Source organism: Ornithorhynchus anatinus, chromosome 4 (genome assembly GCF_004115215.2).
Source record: "Ornithorhynchus anatinus isolate Pmale09 chromosome 4, mOrnAna1.pri.v4, whole genome shotgun sequence".
Taxonomy (NCBI): Eukaryota; Metazoa; Chordata; class Mammalia; order Monotremata; family Ornithorhynchidae; genus Ornithorhynchus; species Ornithorhynchus anatinus.
Window position 1 is genome coordinate 135,339,333 of NC_041731.1, and position 16,228 is coordinate 135,355,560.

At 52.1% G+C, this 16,228-nt stretch overlaps 1 protein-coding gene across 1 annotated transcript; it reads right to left on the minus strand.

The window, feature by feature from the left end:
* Positions 1-1,067: 1,067 nt before the first annotated feature.
* On the minus strand, positions 1,068-5,952 carry C4H4orf48 (chromosome 4 C4orf48 homolog). Its single transcript, XM_029064155.1, has 3 exons — positions 5,691-5,952; positions 4,085-4,173; positions 1,068-2,932 (listed from the first exon to the last, which is right to left on the minus strand). Exons 1-3 carry the CDS (start codon positions 5,848-5,850, stop codon positions 2,867-2,869), a joined length of 315 nt encoding a protein of 104 aa, XP_028919988.1. The 5' UTR covers positions 5,851-5,952; the 3' UTR covers positions 1,068-2,866.
* Positions 5,953-16,228: the final 10,276 nt, after the last annotated feature.

Genomic DNA, 16,228 nt, shown 5'->3' on the forward strand with positions numbered 1-16,228 from the left:
AAAAAAATGGTATTTGTTGGTATTTGTTAAGCGCTTATTATGTGCAGAGCACTGTTCTAAGGGCTGGGGTAGATACAGGATAATCAGTTTGTCCCATGTGGGGCTCACAGTCTTCATTCCCATTTTACAGATGAGGAAACTAAGGCACCGAGAAGTTAAGTGACTTGCTCAGTCACACAGCTGCCAAGTGGCAGAGCCAGAATTCAAACCCATGACCTCTGACTCCCAAGTCCAGGCTCTTTCCACTGAGCCACGCTGCTTCTCTGATAGGGTGGGAAGAGCAGAGTTCAGGATCTGCGTTCACAGCTGTTCCGAGGCAAGCACTCAGATCCAGGACGGAGCATTCAAACCAGGGGACAACCAGTCCCAGCCCAGCATGAGCCCCAACCCAGCCCAGACCCTCTGGGTCCCATCCAGCCTCCAGCCCCATCCTTGTCCCAGTCCCCACCCCCGGGACAGACCGGCTCTTCTAACTGTGGTTTCCACTGCAGCTCTTTGTCTCCCGCCAGATGTCCAAGGTCCCTCCTTGTGGCCGGTCACCCCTGTGTGGGGACTGTCGGTGCCTCCATGTCAAACCCACAGGCCCCGGAGCCCATGGGGGCCGGGGTGCGGGAGCACGGACACGGTGCCAAGGGCCCCCGGGTCTGGGATGGATGGTCAGGTGTGGGCTGGGGGGCAACCGTGGTGAAGCTGGAGGGGTTAGGGGCAAAACTGTCTTGTGGTGAGGGGTGGGTTGGGGAGGGGGGCTGCTCAACCCCGCTCAGTCGGGCTTGAGGCAGCCCGATGCAGAGAGAGCAGCTCCCAAGCTGCTCACCTTCTCACCATCCTTCGCTCTTGGTTTTCCCCCTCTGACCCATCCATCCGTCAATCTTCCCCAGCCACCCCCCACCGCGCTGGAAGCCCCTCTCCTCAAATCTGCCAGACCACAGCTCTCCCCTTCTGCAGTCTCCTGAAGCCACCGCCAAGAAACCCTCCCCACTTCACCCCAACACCCCAGCTACACCAACCCAACACCCATCCTTAATCCTTGAGGATTTCATTCCCATAACTTGCACGGGATCCCTTGATACATTTATCTGAACGTCATTTATTCAGCTACTTCATCCTTTTACATTGGGGCTGCTTCTGGTTCTATCTCCGCTTCCACACTTCATACAGAATCTCCTAAGAGTTTTGTTTAGTTCTTTGCACTCCAAAGTAGTAGGAGTGCTTTGCATCCTGTATAAGTTGCAGTAATAGAGTAATAGCAGCAGCAAAAATGGTTACTGAGCTCCTGCTGAGGACAGGACACTGTCCCGGATGCTTGGGAAGCTCAAAAGAAGCAGGACTTATTCCCTGCCCTCGAGGAGCTCCACTTTCAAAGGGGAGACAGACATCAAAATCCTGACAGACAGACCATGGACTGACTGGGGGGCCAACGTCGACCTTTGCTCAGGAATAGAAGACTCCCCCTATCCCAATAAGCTCCACCCCTCCGTCAACCCCAGCCTGAACCTGACCGCGGGAAGGCCTGGTCAAGACACAGTTGAGGGCAGCGGATCACAAGCCCTCCGGGTGGCCCGGGCTCTGCCTTGTGGCTCCCCCCACCTCACTTGGGGCTCTCACGGTCCTGGGGTTTAGTCACGCGAGACCCAGCGTTGCCAGGACCCAAGAGGCAGGGGGCCGAGCGGGTCAGTGACAGTCAGGCAGACCATCAGGCAAGGAAATGGAAAATTGAGAAACACAACTCTATCGGGAGCCTCCAATCGCCAGCTCTCATTCTGGAAAACCTTAGGAGCCGTTTGGACAGGGGATAGTGGGTCTGGGGGCAGTGGCAGGTGTCTGGGGACACATACAAATTTACAGGGCTATTTTGGACAAAGGCGGCATTTTTTCACAGTCCTTGCAAAGCTGACATATTCAGTCCCTTTCTCAGATTTAACAGAAAAACAGATGAGGGATTGCGGGGCGGGGGGGGGGAATCATTCCCGCTGGGGAGGAAGGAGGGGACAAGGGAGAGACCATCCACAACAGCGGCGGGGGAACGGGAGGAAATGACACCATCCAAGAAAGGGGAGGGAAGGGGGACATTGGAAGAAACCATTCAGGACAGTGATAGCTGGGGGAGGGACGACGACACCATCCAAGGGGGTTGGGGGAAAGATGGGACATGGGGAGAAACCATCCACAACGTAACGGAGGAGGGGAAGGAATATCACCATCCAAAAATTGGGAAGGGAGGAGGACACGGGGAGAGACCTTCCATGTCAGCGGTGGGGGTGGAGGGGAAGATAGATACCACTCATGACGAAGGAGGGGGTACGGGGAGAGATTAGCCACAGCACTGGGAGAGGAAACCATTCAAGAGGAAGGGTTTTGGAGAGAGTCCATCCACGACGAGGCGGGAAACGGATACCGGGAGAGACCATCGATGACAGGATGATGGGGAAGGGGATTCGGAGAGAGTCCATCCACGACAGGGGGACCGGAACGAAATGTCAGGAGAAGGGGGTGACTTTGGCGGAACTGGGGATGGGAACTGAGGCTGGGCTGCTGCTCGTTCTCCTCGTCAGCAGGAGAGAGCCTCCCAGTTTATTTCCATGCTAAACAAAAGAAAATGAAGGGAAAAAAAGGAACTGTGGCCGGGTTGGGTTCCGCCCGCAGCGGACACAGGACAGCAGGTGGGCAGACGGGCTCGGAGGCCAGCCCGAGGGCCCCAGGCGACGTTGGGCCCGAGGAAGCAGGCAGGACCACCCAAGGCGGCATCTGCTTGGAGAAGACATCATCTCCTTGTGGGAGCGCCGCGAGAGCAGGCTTCCGGGCTCGAGTAGTGGGATGGACACTGGCCCACGGAGCCGGGCTCTGCAGCGGGCAGCGGCGGGCCCGGTCAGTGCATGGCCGGAAAGCAGTCGCAGAGGGCCCTCTCCTCAGTGTGCAGGAGCAGAGTTTCCGTCTGCAAACGAAGCACCGCACGCTTTATTCCACACTTGGCTCCGCTGCCCGGATCATTTTCCCCAAACACTGCTCTTCCTGTAGCGATCTCCCCACTCCTCAGACGGCTGCCGGTCCAACTCCACAACAAACAGAAACTCCTTACCATCAGCTTTAAAGGTCTCTATCAGCTCTCCTCGCTCCTACCCCAACTCCCTGATGTCCTACACCATCCAGCCCGCACATATCTGTCCCCTAATGCCAACCTACTCACCTCCATCTCATCTATCTCGCCACCGATCTCTAGCCCGTGTCGTGCCTCTGGCCTAGAATGCCCTCCCCCTTCATAGCCCATAGACATTCACTCTCCCCGCCTTCAAAGCCTTATTAAAATTACATCTCCTCCAAGAGGCCTACTCAGCCTGAGCTCTTTATTTCCCCTATCCACCCACCCCTCTGTGGTGACTCTGCACTTGGCTGGGGACCCTTTGAACACCTTAGTACTCCAGCCCCACAATATTTATGTAAAGATTTTTATCCTCTATTATTTCTCCTATCTCTAATCTATTTCAGTGTTTGTTTCTCTCTCCTTGTGCACAGGAATCACTCCTACCAAGTCTGTCTCACTGTACTTGCCCAAGCATTTAGATGATTCATTCTTTCGATCAAATTTATTGAGCGCTTACCGTATGCAGAGCACTGTACTAAGCACTTGGGAGAATACAAAATAAAAGTAAACAGACATGTTCCCTGCCCATAATGAGTTTACAGTCTAGAATCAGGGCTCTGCGTGCAGTAAGTGCTCAATAAATAGCATGGATTGACTGTACCTCTTCCAGGCCATCCACCCCTTGTCCATACCCTCCCCCCTGCCCTGGAATTCCCTCCCTCCCTCTTCACATCTGACAGGCCACCTCACTCTCCCCACCTTCGGAGCAGTTTTAAAGTCACATCTCCTCTAGGAGGCCTTCCCTGATTACTCTCTCCTCTCCTCTCTCCATTTTCCTCTCTCCCGTTATCACCCACGCACCCAAATCCTCACCCCCTAAATGGTTTGGTGCAGGAGGGGTGATAGGCATGGTTTGCGGCAGGGCGGGTGGCCCGCGTTGTTTTCGGGGTGCAGAGACACTCCCCCGGCCGCCCCGCATTGTTTTAGGGGGGCAGAGACACTCACCCGGCTGTCAAGATTGTAGGCTGTCTTCTTCAAGTCCTGCAAGGCCCTCTGCATGAATTCAAAGGCGTGGCAGTCAACACATGGGCGGCCTAGGAAAGGAGAGAGCAGAGAGAGGCTGCTGAGCACTGTGGGCCCCATGCATTGTGGCGAGCACGGCGAGCACCAGAGCAAACGATGCCAGCAATGAGCTCCACCGTGAGCAAGCATCATCATCGCTGGTGCATCTAACTCAGGCCAGCCTTAAACTGCCCCTCCAATTTAAATACCCTCAGAGGGAAGGTAATTCCCACTTCTCCTCCAAGTATGAGCCTCTGAGGAAGATGAGGGAGGAGGCTGAGGAAAAGTGGAGGTGAAGTGGGGTGGCACTGTGTGAGTAAGCGCTTAACAAACACCTTAATAATAATGATGATGATGATGATTGGAAAGTCATGGGTTCTAAACCTGCCTCTGCCACTTGTCTGCTGTGTGACCTTGGGCAAGTCACTTCGCTTCTCTGGGCCTCAGTTCCCTCATCTGCAAAATGGGGATGAAGACTGTGAGCCCTACATGGGACAATCTGATCCCCTTGTATCCCAGCACTCAGAATAGTGCTTCGTACCTAGTAAGCGCTTAACTAATACCATCATCATCATTAAAATGGCAATTGAGCCTGTGAGCCCTACGTGGGATAACCTGATCATAGAGAAGCAGGGGCTCAGTGGAAAGAGCCCGGGCTTGGGAGTCCGAGGTCATGGGTTCGAATCCCAGCCCTGCCACTTGTCAGCTGGGTGACCATGGGCAAGTCGCTTCACTTCTCTGTGCCTCAGTGACTTCATCTGCAAAATGGGGGTGAAGACTGTGAGCCTCACGTGGGACAACCTGATGACCCTGTATCTCCCCCAGCGTTTAGAACAGTGCTCGGCACATAGTAAGCGCTTAACAAATACCAACATTATTATTATTACCTTGTATCCTCCCCAGCGCTTAGAATAGTGCTTCACACCTCATAAGCGCTTAACAAACACCATCAGCATAACAATAATAATAATGTTAGTATTTGTTAAGCGCTTACTATGAGCAGAGCACTGTTCTAAGCGCTGGGGTAGACACAAGGGAATCAGGTTGTCCCACGAGGGGCTCACAGTCTTAATCCTCGTTTTAAAGATGAGGTAACAGCATCATTATTAAAATGTGGCTTGAGCCCGTGAGCCCTGCGTGGGACAACCTGATCACCTTGTAACCCCGGCCAGCGCTTAGTATAGTGCTTCGCACCTCGGAAGCGCTTAACAAAGACCATCAGCATCATTATTAAAATGTGGCTTGAGCCCTGAGCCCTGCATGGGACAACCTGATCACCTTGTATCCCCGGCCAGCGCTTAGTATAGTGCTTCGCACCTCGGAAGCGCTTAACAAACATCATCATCATCATCATTATTCAAATGGGGACTGAGCCTGGGAGCCCCAAGTGTGTCCAGCCCCACTTGCTTGGATCCACCCCAGCGCTTAGTACAGTGTCCGGCGCCTAGTAGGCGCCTAATAAAGGCCCCGATGAGGAGGAGGAGGAGGAGGAGGATTTCGCCATCCAACGTCCGTCGCCCCTCCGGGGGCCGGGGTGGGTGGGACCTACTCTCTGCCGGGATGACGCTGCCCTTGTCCCCGGCGAGGTCGGGGTCGGGGGTCCCGGCGGGGTCGGGGGTCCGGGCGGGCTGGACGCCCCGCAGCAGCCCCGACCCCAGCAGCAGGACCAGGGCGCCCAGGCAGGCGGAGCGGGGGCCGACCACCGCCATCCGGGCACCCACCCGCACCGCCCGGGGAGCCCGAGATGGAGCCGCAGCGAGGAGGAGGAGGAGCTGCAGCTGCAGCTGGAGGGGGGAGGGAAGGCAGCAAGCGGAGGAGATGGAGATGGAGCGGGGAGGAGCAGGAGCTGCAGCTGCAGCTGCAGCTGGAGGGGAGGCAGCAAGCGGAGGAGCTGGAGCGAGGAGGAGCAGGAGCTGCAGCTGCAGCTGGAGGGGAGGCAGCAAGCGGAGGAGCTGCAGCTGCAGCAAGCGGAGGAGCTGCTGCTGCAGCTGGAGGGGAGGCAGCAGGCGGAGGAGCCGGAGCTGCAGCTGGAGGGGAGGCAGCAAGAGGAGGAGCTGGAGATGGAGCTGGAGCGAGGAGGAGCTGGAGCTGCAGCTGCAGCTGGAGGGGGGAAGGGGGGAAGCGCTGGAGCTGGAGGCGGGGAGGGAGCAAGCGCCGGAGCTGAAGCTGGAGCGGAGCCGGATCTCGAGGGAGAAGGGGAGGCTGGAAGCGCCGGAGCCGGAGCCGGAGCCGGAGCCGGGAGGGGAGGCAGCAAGCGGAGGAGCTGGAGATGGAGCCGGAGGGGGGAAGGGAGCAAGGTGGGGAGGGAGGAAGCGGCGGAGCTGGAGCTGCAGCAAAGCCGGAGTCGGAGCCGGAGCCGGAGCCGGAGGGAGGTGGGGAGGCTGGAAGAGCCGGAGCCGGAGGCCGGGAGGGGGCGGCGGGAGGGGGCGGCGGCAGCGCTCAGCGACACCCTTGACGCCTGCAGCCGGGGGAGGGGCGGGAAGACGACGACGAGGAGGAAGGGGGTGCAGGGAGAAAATGGGGGGAGGGGGAGGCCTCCTTGCTCAAGAGCTTTTTCTCTCCCGCCGTCCGGTCCGATCCGCTCCGCTCCGCTCCGGGGCCGGGCCTGCAGCGCTCCGGGGGGCAGCGGCGCAGCCACAACGCGCATGCGTCCCCCGTCCCCCCGGGGGGGGGCGGACCCGCCCCCTCTTTGTCTCTCCTTTCCCTCCCCCCCCCCTTTGTCTCTCTTTCTCTTTGTCTCTGTGAGGCCGCCCCGCCGGTTGGAGTGGGGTGACCCCCGTGGAGGTTCAGCTTCCCGACCCCCGCAGGGACAGGCCGGGGCTTGGATGGAGCTGGCGGCTTTGGCTTTTTCGGCGCTTTTTAAAACGGTGTTTGGCAAGCGCTGATTGACGATAATAATGATAGGTTAAGCGCTTCCTATGTGCAAAGCACTGTTCTAAGCGCTGGGGAGCATACAAAGTCGTCGGGTTGTCCCACGTGGGGCTCACGGTCTTCATCCCCATTTGACTATGTGTCCAGCGTGGCTCAGTGGAAAGAGCACGGGCTTTGAAGTCAGAGATCATGGGTTCGAATCCCGGCTCGGTCACTTGTCAGCTGTGTGACCTTGGGCAAGTCACTTAACTTCTCGGGGGCCTCAGTTACCTCATCTGTAAAATGGGGGTGCAGATTTTGAGCCCCACGTGGGACCACCTGATTCCCCTGTGTCTACTCCAGCGCTTAGAACAGCGCTCGGCACTTCTCCCTTCCCATCCCCACAGCACTGTACTTGTCCGCTCAACTGTATATATTTCTATTACCCTGTTTATTTTGTTAATGAATTGTACATCGCCTTGATTCTATTTAGTTGCCATCGGTTTTTACGAGATGTTCTTCCCCTTGACTCTGTTTATTGCCATTGTTCTCGTCTGTCCATCTCCCCCGATTAGACCGTAAGCCCGTCAAACGGCAGGGACCGTCTCTATCTGTTGCCGACTTGTTCATCCCAAGCGCTTAGTACAGTGCTCTGCACATAGTAAGCGCTCAATAAATACTATTGAATAAATGAATGAACATAGTAAGCGCTTAACAAATACCAACATTATTATTATTAGTCTGCGGGCAGGGTTTGTCTCTATTGCTGAATTGTACTCTCCAAGCTCTTAGTCCAGTGCCCTGCACACAGTAATCGCTCCATAAATACGATTGAATGAATTAGGACAGACACTGACAGTGCTTCCTTCCTCTTCGCCTGCCCTCTGTCCGCTGCGGTCTGACATTCGCCCCCGCCCCCCCCCCCACCCCACCCCACCCCCACCCCCGCGCCTTCAGGACATCTCTACTTCGATGGCCCACCAAGACCTCAAACTTAAAATGTCCAAAACAGAACTCCTATTTCATGCATTCATTCAATAGTACTTATTGAGCGCTTACTATGTGCAGAGCACTGTACTAAGCGCTTGGAATGTACAGTTCGGCAACAGAGACCATCCCTGCTCAATGACGGGCTCACAGTCTAAACGGGGGAGACAGCAAAGCGAAACAGAACAAAACAAAAACAAGACAACCTCATCAAGATAAATAGACTCAAGGAGATATACACCTCATTGACAAAATAAATAGGGTAATAACTAATATATGCAAATGAGCACAGTGCTGAGGGGAGAGGAAGGGGGAAGAGCAGAGGGTGGTAGGGAGGGGAGGAGGAGCAGAGAGAAAAGGTGGCTCGGTCTGGGAAGGCCTCCTGGAGGAGGTGAACTCTCAGTAGGGCTTTGAAGAGGGGAAGAGAGTTTGTTTCCACCCAAAGCTCCTCACATTTCCCCCTGACTTTCCCATCCCCCACCCCCACCCCATCCCTATAAACCTATTCCGCCACCTCCCCTCATTCCCCTACCATCCAAGCCCTCCTCCTGCCCCCCCCCAACTGCTTCAGCCACATGCAGCTTTTGAAATTCATTCACTCAAATTTATTGAGCACTTACTGTATGCAGAGCACTGCACTCCGTCACAGGAAAGCTTCCCTTCATCCTTGACCTGTTTCTGACCCAATCACTGCTCCTCCTTGTCCTCACTGAATCCTGGCTGTCCCCAGATTCATTTATTCATTCATTCAATCGTATTTATAAGACAGTCTCCCCTGGTAGTCTCTCTAGAGGGGCTCTCATCTTCACCCACTCCCCAAGACTCACTGGGAAAGCGGGAGAAGTTGAGTTCCTTCTCACTCCCCAGTGCTGCTTTCACACCATTCCACCTCCCCCATCCCTCCTCTCTATCCCTTCCTTTGAAGCCCACATCATCCGCCTGTACCACCCACTCCAGATTCTAGTCACGGTCAAGGTCCCTCAGGCCTCCACGTCCAACTTTTTGAACCAATTCGATCCCTTTCTCATATCCCTTCTCTCTTCCTCCAGCCCTACATTGATCCTTGGGGACTTCAGTATCCACATAGGTGTTCCTGACAAGTTTTCCGCTACCCACTTTCATCACTTCTCAACCCCACCGGCCTCCTTCTCCACCCCGGCTCTTCCACTCACCAACTTGGTCACACCCTTGATCTCATCATCTCTACCCCCACCAGCTCTGAAATCCCTCTATCATCCAACCACAACCTCCTTACCTGCCTTCTCTCCTACCCATCTCCCGGCACATCTGTTCCCTCTCAGAAACCTCCGATTTTTTTGAACCCATCCAATTCTCTCACATCATCATACCCCATTTGGTATTTGCTTTGGGCTCACAGTCTCAATTCCCATTTTCCGGATGAAGTAACAGGCTCAAAGAAGTAAAATGACTTGCTCAAGATCACACAACAGACAAGTGGCAGAACTGGGATTAAAACCCATTACCTTCTGACTCCCAGGCCTGGGGTCTATCCGCTATACCAATGCTGCTTTTCCAATAATCAGGACTGAAAAAATGAAGTTTGGGCATCAACTATATAGAGGTGGTAGTTGAAGCCATAGGAGTGAATGGGTTCTCCAAGGAAATGGGTGTAGATGGAGACTAGAAGGGAACCCAGAATTTAGGCTTGAGGGACCCCCACAGTTAGTGGATGGGAGGCAGAGGAGGAGCCCATGAAAGAGGCTGAGAATGAGAAGCCCAAGAGAGAGGAGAACCAGGAGTGGACAGTGTCACTGAAGCCAAAATTGGATAATGTTTCCAGGAAAAGGGGGTGGTCCACAGAATCCAAGGCAGCTGAGAGATTGAGGAGGGTTAGAATGGAGCAGAGGCCATTAGATTTGGCAAGGAGGACATCATCGGCCACCTAAGGGAGGGATTTGAATGAGACATGGAAAAACTCTGCGTCGGATAGGTTTGCAGGAGACTTTGTGAACCTCTTTTTGCTGAAAACTTATTTCTCAATGTAGACTGAGGTGAGTCCTGGAACCTAACCCTAACCCACCCACCTAACCAATATATAGAAAGAGAAAGAGAGAGAAAGTGCATGCACATGCTCATTTTCACATGTGCATATGAGAGATATTTGTGTGTGTATATTCAAGTATGTGTATATGTATGTATGAGAGTATGAATTGTACTTTCAAAGCGCTTAGTATAGTGCTCTGCACACAGTAAACGCTCAGGAAATACGATTGAATGAATGAATGAGAGAGATCAAGTTTTCCTTTGCATTAATAATAATGTTGGTATTTGTTAAGCGCTTACTACATGCCGAGCACTGTTCTAAGCGCTGGGGTAGATACAGGGTAATCAGGTTGTCCCATGTGAGGCTCACAGTTAATCCCCATTTTACAGACGAGGGAACTGAGGCACAGAGAAGTTAAGTGACTTGCCCACAGTCACACAGCTGACAAGTGGCAGAGCCAGGAGTCAAACCCATGACCTCTGACTCCAAAGCCCAAGCTCTTTCCACTGAGCCACGCTGCTTCCCTATTGAAGATGACACCATGGATGGTGAAGTTCACCTACGAGCACATGTATGGCTGAAAAAGCCAATGTGGAATCCATAGTCCCCGGCCCCATTGTTCACACAAAAAGTATTCCTTTGTTGTGTTATCGTATTAAATAGCTTGCAGCACCTGGTGCTGTTTTTTCTTTTCCTCATTTGTCATTCCATATGAAGCTCCTGCTCATCCCACCTCCCCCCTTCCTACCTCACCTCGCTACTCTCCTCCTACAACCCAGCCTGCACACTTGGTTCCTCTGCTGCTGCTAACCTTCTCACTGTACTATCTCTATCTGGCCACCGACCTCTCACCCACATGATGATGACGATAGCATTTGTTAAGTGCTTACTATGTGGAAAGCATTGTTCTAAACTCTGGGGGGATACAAGGTGATTAGGTTGTCCCATGTGGGGCTCACAGACTTGATCCCCATTTTACAGATGAGGTCACTGAGGCCCAGAGAAGTGAAGTGACTTGCCCAAAGTCACACAGCTGGCAAGTGGCAGAGCCAGGATTTGAACCCATGACTTCTGACTCCCAAACCCGGGCTCTTTCCACTGAGCCACGCTGCTTCACATCCTAACTCTGGCCTGGAATGCCCTCTCTCCTCATATCAACAGATCATTGCTCTCCCCCATTTCAAAGCCTTATTGAAGACACATCTCCTCCAGGAAGCCTTCCCTGACTGAGCCCTCCTCTCCTCTTCTCCCGCTCCTTTCTGCGCCATTCATACGTCTTTATTCATCCTCTCTCCCTTCCCCATAGCAATATGTATATATCTGTAATTTATCTATTTATATTAATGTCTGTCTCCCCCCTAGACCGTGAGCTCGTGAGGGCAGGGAATGTGTTTGATGTTATATTGAACTCTCTCAAGTACTTAGTATAGTGCTTTGCACACAGTAAGCACTCAATAAATACGATTAACAATAATAATACTCTCCCAAGCACTTAATACAGTGCTCTGCACACAGGAAGCGCTCGGTAAATACTACTGGCTGATTGTCCTCCTTTTAGACTGTGAGCCTGTTGTTGAGCAGCGACTGTCTCTGTTGTCGAATTGTATATTCCAAGCGCTTAGTACAGTGCTCCGCACACAGTAAGAGCTCAATAAATATGATTGAATTTTTATATGAATTTTTAAATATGATTGAATTTGGGAGAAGCAGCGTGGCTCAGTGGAAAGAGCATGGGCTTTGGAGTCAGAGGTCATGGGTTCAAATCCCCGCTCTGCCACTTGTCAGCTGTGTGACTGTGGGCAAGTCACTTAGCTTCTCTGTGCCTGAGTTACCTCATCTGTAAAATGGGGATGAAGACTGTGAGCCCCACGTGGGACAACCTGATTCCCCTATGTCTACCCCAGCGCTTAGAACAGTGCTCAGCACATAGTAAGCGCTTAACAAATACCAACATTATTATTATTATTATTATTGAATGAATGGATGGTCTCTTTGCACCTGGCATACTGTAAGCTCTGAAAGAGTCCTGGGTTTTAATCCTGGCGCTGCCACTTGCCTGCTGTGTGACCTTGGACAAGTCACTTAACTTCCCTGTGCCTCCGTTTCCTCATCTGAGAAATGGAGATAAAATACACATTCTCCTTCCTAGGCTGTGAGCTCCGAGTGGGCCAGGAAATATGTCCCATCTACTTATCGTGTATCTATCCCAGCACTCTCCTAAGAATCGACACCTTATCATGGCAGGAGAGTTTGCATACGTCGATGAAGCTTAGAGCTATGCCATAGGGGGCTACTCGGAATGGAAAGGTCTGAGCCGAAGCATCAGACAAAGTTGATTAACTGTTGCCGGGCAGCAGCGGCAGGGGAAAGAGTCGAAGGCGGATGACGGCAGAGACTCAAGTTTTTACTGTGCGGAAGAAGGTGAAGGTAAACCACTTCTGTATCTTTACCAAGAAAAGTCTATAATAATAATAATAATAATTATAATGTGGGTATTTGTTAAGCACTTACTATGTGCCGAGCACTATTCTAAGCGCTGGGGTAATAATAATAACGTTGGTATTTGTTAAGCGCTTACTATGTGCCCAGCACTGTTCTAAGCACTGGGGTAGATACAAGGTGATCAGGTTGTCCCAGGTGGGGCTCACAGTCTTCATCCCCGTTTTACGGATGAGGTAACTGAGGCACAGAGAAGTTAATGACTTCCCCAAGGTCAAAGAGCTGACAAGTGGCGGAGTGGGATTAGAACTCATGACCCCTGATTCCCAAGTCCTTGCTCTTTCCACTAAGCCACGCTGCTTCGCCACTTAGCCACACTGCACATATCAGAACAACTTTGCCAGAAGATGGGACGTTCTGAAGAGGGGGTGTCCATGGAGTGGTGACTGTTCGGAAACGAGTCGACAGCACCTGAAGAAGATCCCAGCACTCGGAACAAGAGCTTGTCACTTTATAAGTGCTTAATAGCACCACATTTATTATCAGCAGCAGCAGCAGCAGCAGCAGTCAATTGTATTTATTGAGCACTTATGGTGTGCAGAGCACTGTACTAAGCACTTGGGAGAGTACCATGTAACAATAAACACATTCCCTGCCCACAGTGAGTTTACAATCTAGTGGGGGAGACGGACATTAATATAAATAAAATAGATATGTACAACAATATTTTGGGTTTGGAAGGAGGGATAAGTAAAGGGAGTACAACAGGGTGATGGAGAAGGGAGTGGGAGAAGAGGAAAGGAGGGGCTTAGTCTGGGAAGGCCTAGAACTAGTGACAGGAAGGTGTTGCACTGATTCTTTAGCTCCACTGGAGGAATCATTTGCTCCCTGACTGTCTCTTGGGGGCAGTTATGGTAATGAGCATAATGGCCACCCCTTAGCGATGACCACCAGGGCCTGAAGCATCCCACTGCAGTCCTCGAACTCCAGCTTTCCTTGGTCCTCTGGGCCTCGAGCCTCCCACCTCCTGAGCTGGAGGTTGCAGAAGAGGCAGCAGCAGGACGGTCTGCAGGAGGTGGCATTGTATATGTGTCAGAATCCCACCTCCCTCCCTCTCAATGTTGCACTGCGCTCAGCCCTCTGGTGACCTCTGCTCGAGGAGGGGTCTTTGGAGAGACCAAGAGGGGTCGCAGGGGGAAGGCCGGGATGAGGTCATCAGGGGAGTTTGTGACCTTAGAGATCCTCTCCTCCTGGCTTCTGGAGAGGGTCTGGACTGGGACTGGAGCAACATTGGCTCCCAAAGCTGAACCTCCCTCCGCAGAGGCCGGCTCTGACCTCTCGCCACACCCTCCCTCCCCACCCCTCACCCGGCTGGCCCAGAGCATCCCTGGATTCTGCTAGGGCTTCTCTCCCCTCTTCCCTGCAAGTGGCAGAGTTGGGATAGAAACCGTTCTGTTGAAGGAGATGCAGCATGGCTGAGCAGAAAGAGCATGGGTCTGGGAATCAGGGAACCTGGCTTCTAATCCTGGCTCCATTACTCAGCTGCTTCTAGATTGTGAGCTCGCTTGTGGATGGACAACGTGTCTGTTATATTGTTATGCTGCACTCTCCTGAACAGTACAGTGCTCTGCACACAGTAAGCGCTCAATAAATATGACTGACTAGCTGTGTGACCTGGGAGTCACTTAATTTTTCTGGACCTCAGTTTCCTCGCCAGTAAAATGGGGATTCAACACCTTGGGCAAGTCACATCACCTCTCCGGCCCTGCTTCCCCATCTGTAAAATGGATTCATATCCCTGCTCTCCCTCCCCCTTAGATTGTGAGGCCCCATATGGGACAGGGACTGTGTCTGATCTAATTATCTTGTATCTACCCCAGTGCTTAGAACAGTGCTCTGCACATTGAAAGCGCTTAACAAATACTAACATTATTTATTATTACTGTACAAAGCACAGTACAGTATCTATCTACCCCAGTGCTTTGTACAGTAATAATAATAATAATGTTGGTATTTGTTAAGCGCTTACTATGTGCAGAGCACTGTTCTAAGCACTGGGGTAGATAGAGGGTAATCAGGTTGTCCCAAGTGAGGCTCACAGTCTTAATCCCCATTTTACAGATGAGGTAACTGAGGCACAGAGAAGTGAAACGACTTGCCCAGTCACACAGCTGACAAGTGGCAGAGCTGGGATGTGAACCCATGACCTCTGACTCCCAAGCCCGTGCTTTTTCCACTGAGGCACGCTGCTTCCCTTAAGCACCTGATACACAGTAGGCACTTAACTACCACTCTTATCATTATTATTATTATCATCATCACTAAGTCCCCTGACTTCCAGCCCTTGCTCTTTCCACCAGGCCCTGCTGCTTAAGGCTCAGAGCAGCCCCAAACTGATGGATTACACTCGTCTATAGCCAACCTATGCACTGTGCCTCGTTACTGTCTCTCTAGCCATCAACTAGAGAGACACCTTCCCTCTCTGCCTCCTTCCCCTTTCACACCCAACAGACCACCAGTCTTCCCTTCATGAAAGCTCTAACTTCATATCTCCTCCAGGAAGGCTTCCCCCGTCTCTCATCTCCCCATTCTGTTTTCCCTCTCTTCTGCATCACTCATGTGCTTGGGTCTGTAACAGTAAAAAAATAATAATAAGCTCCACATGGGACAGGAACTGTGTCCAACTCGATTTGTTTGTATCCACCCCAGCACTTGGTACAGTGCCTGACATAGTACGCGCTTAACAAATACAACCGTTATTATTATTATTGGATTGTGAGAGACCCTGAGGGCCAGGGACCTTACCTACTTCTAATCCAAATCCGTTTCCCCAACGTTTAGCCTAATGCTTTGCATACAGCATTTACTATTCATTTTATGGAATTTATTGAGTGCTTACTATGTGCAGGGCACTATACTAAGCAGCAGCGTGGTTCAGTGGAAAGAGCCTGGGCTTCGGAGTCAGAGGTCATGGGTTCGACTCCCGGATCTGCTACTTGTCAGCTGTGTGACTGTGGGCAAGTCACTTAACTTCTCTGTGCCTCAGTTACCCCATCTGTAAAATGGGGATTAACTGTGAGCCTCACGTGGGACAACCTGATTACCCTGTATCTACCCCAGCGCTTAGAACAGTGCTCTGCACATAGTAAGCGCTTAACAAATACTAACATTATTATTATTACTAAGCACTTGGGAGAGTACACTACAACACTATTACTAATTGCTCAATAAATACCACTGATTATTACTATGCTACAAGAAGATGGGCACGAGTAAGGGTAAAAGCATATATGCTTGTACCTATACAGGCATCCAGGCACTGTGCTGAATGCTCCCGGCCTCTACAGAGATGGAGAGCTGGAGACATAGTAAGCACTCAATATGATTGACTGACTGATTGATACACCCAAATGATGAATAACCGACTCCACCCCAGATCTGCCCCAGCCCAGCTCCATACCCGGCCCCACCTCCATCCCAACACGCTCCCACCCAAGTGCGAGCCCCATGCTAACATGTCAATCAGTGGTGTTTAATGAATGCTTACTGTTTAATGAATGCTTACTCTATGCAGAACACTGTATTAAGCACTTAAAGCGGTACAATACAGTAGAGTTGGTAGACATGATCCCTGCCCACCATGAGCGTGGCTCAGTGGAAAGACCATGGGCTTAGCAGTCAGAGGTCATGGGTTCTAATCCCAACTCTGCCACCTGTCAGCTCTGTGACTTTGGGCAGGTCACTTAACTTCTTGGTGCCTCAGTTACTTCATCTGTAAAATGGGGATTAAGACTGTGAGCCTCACG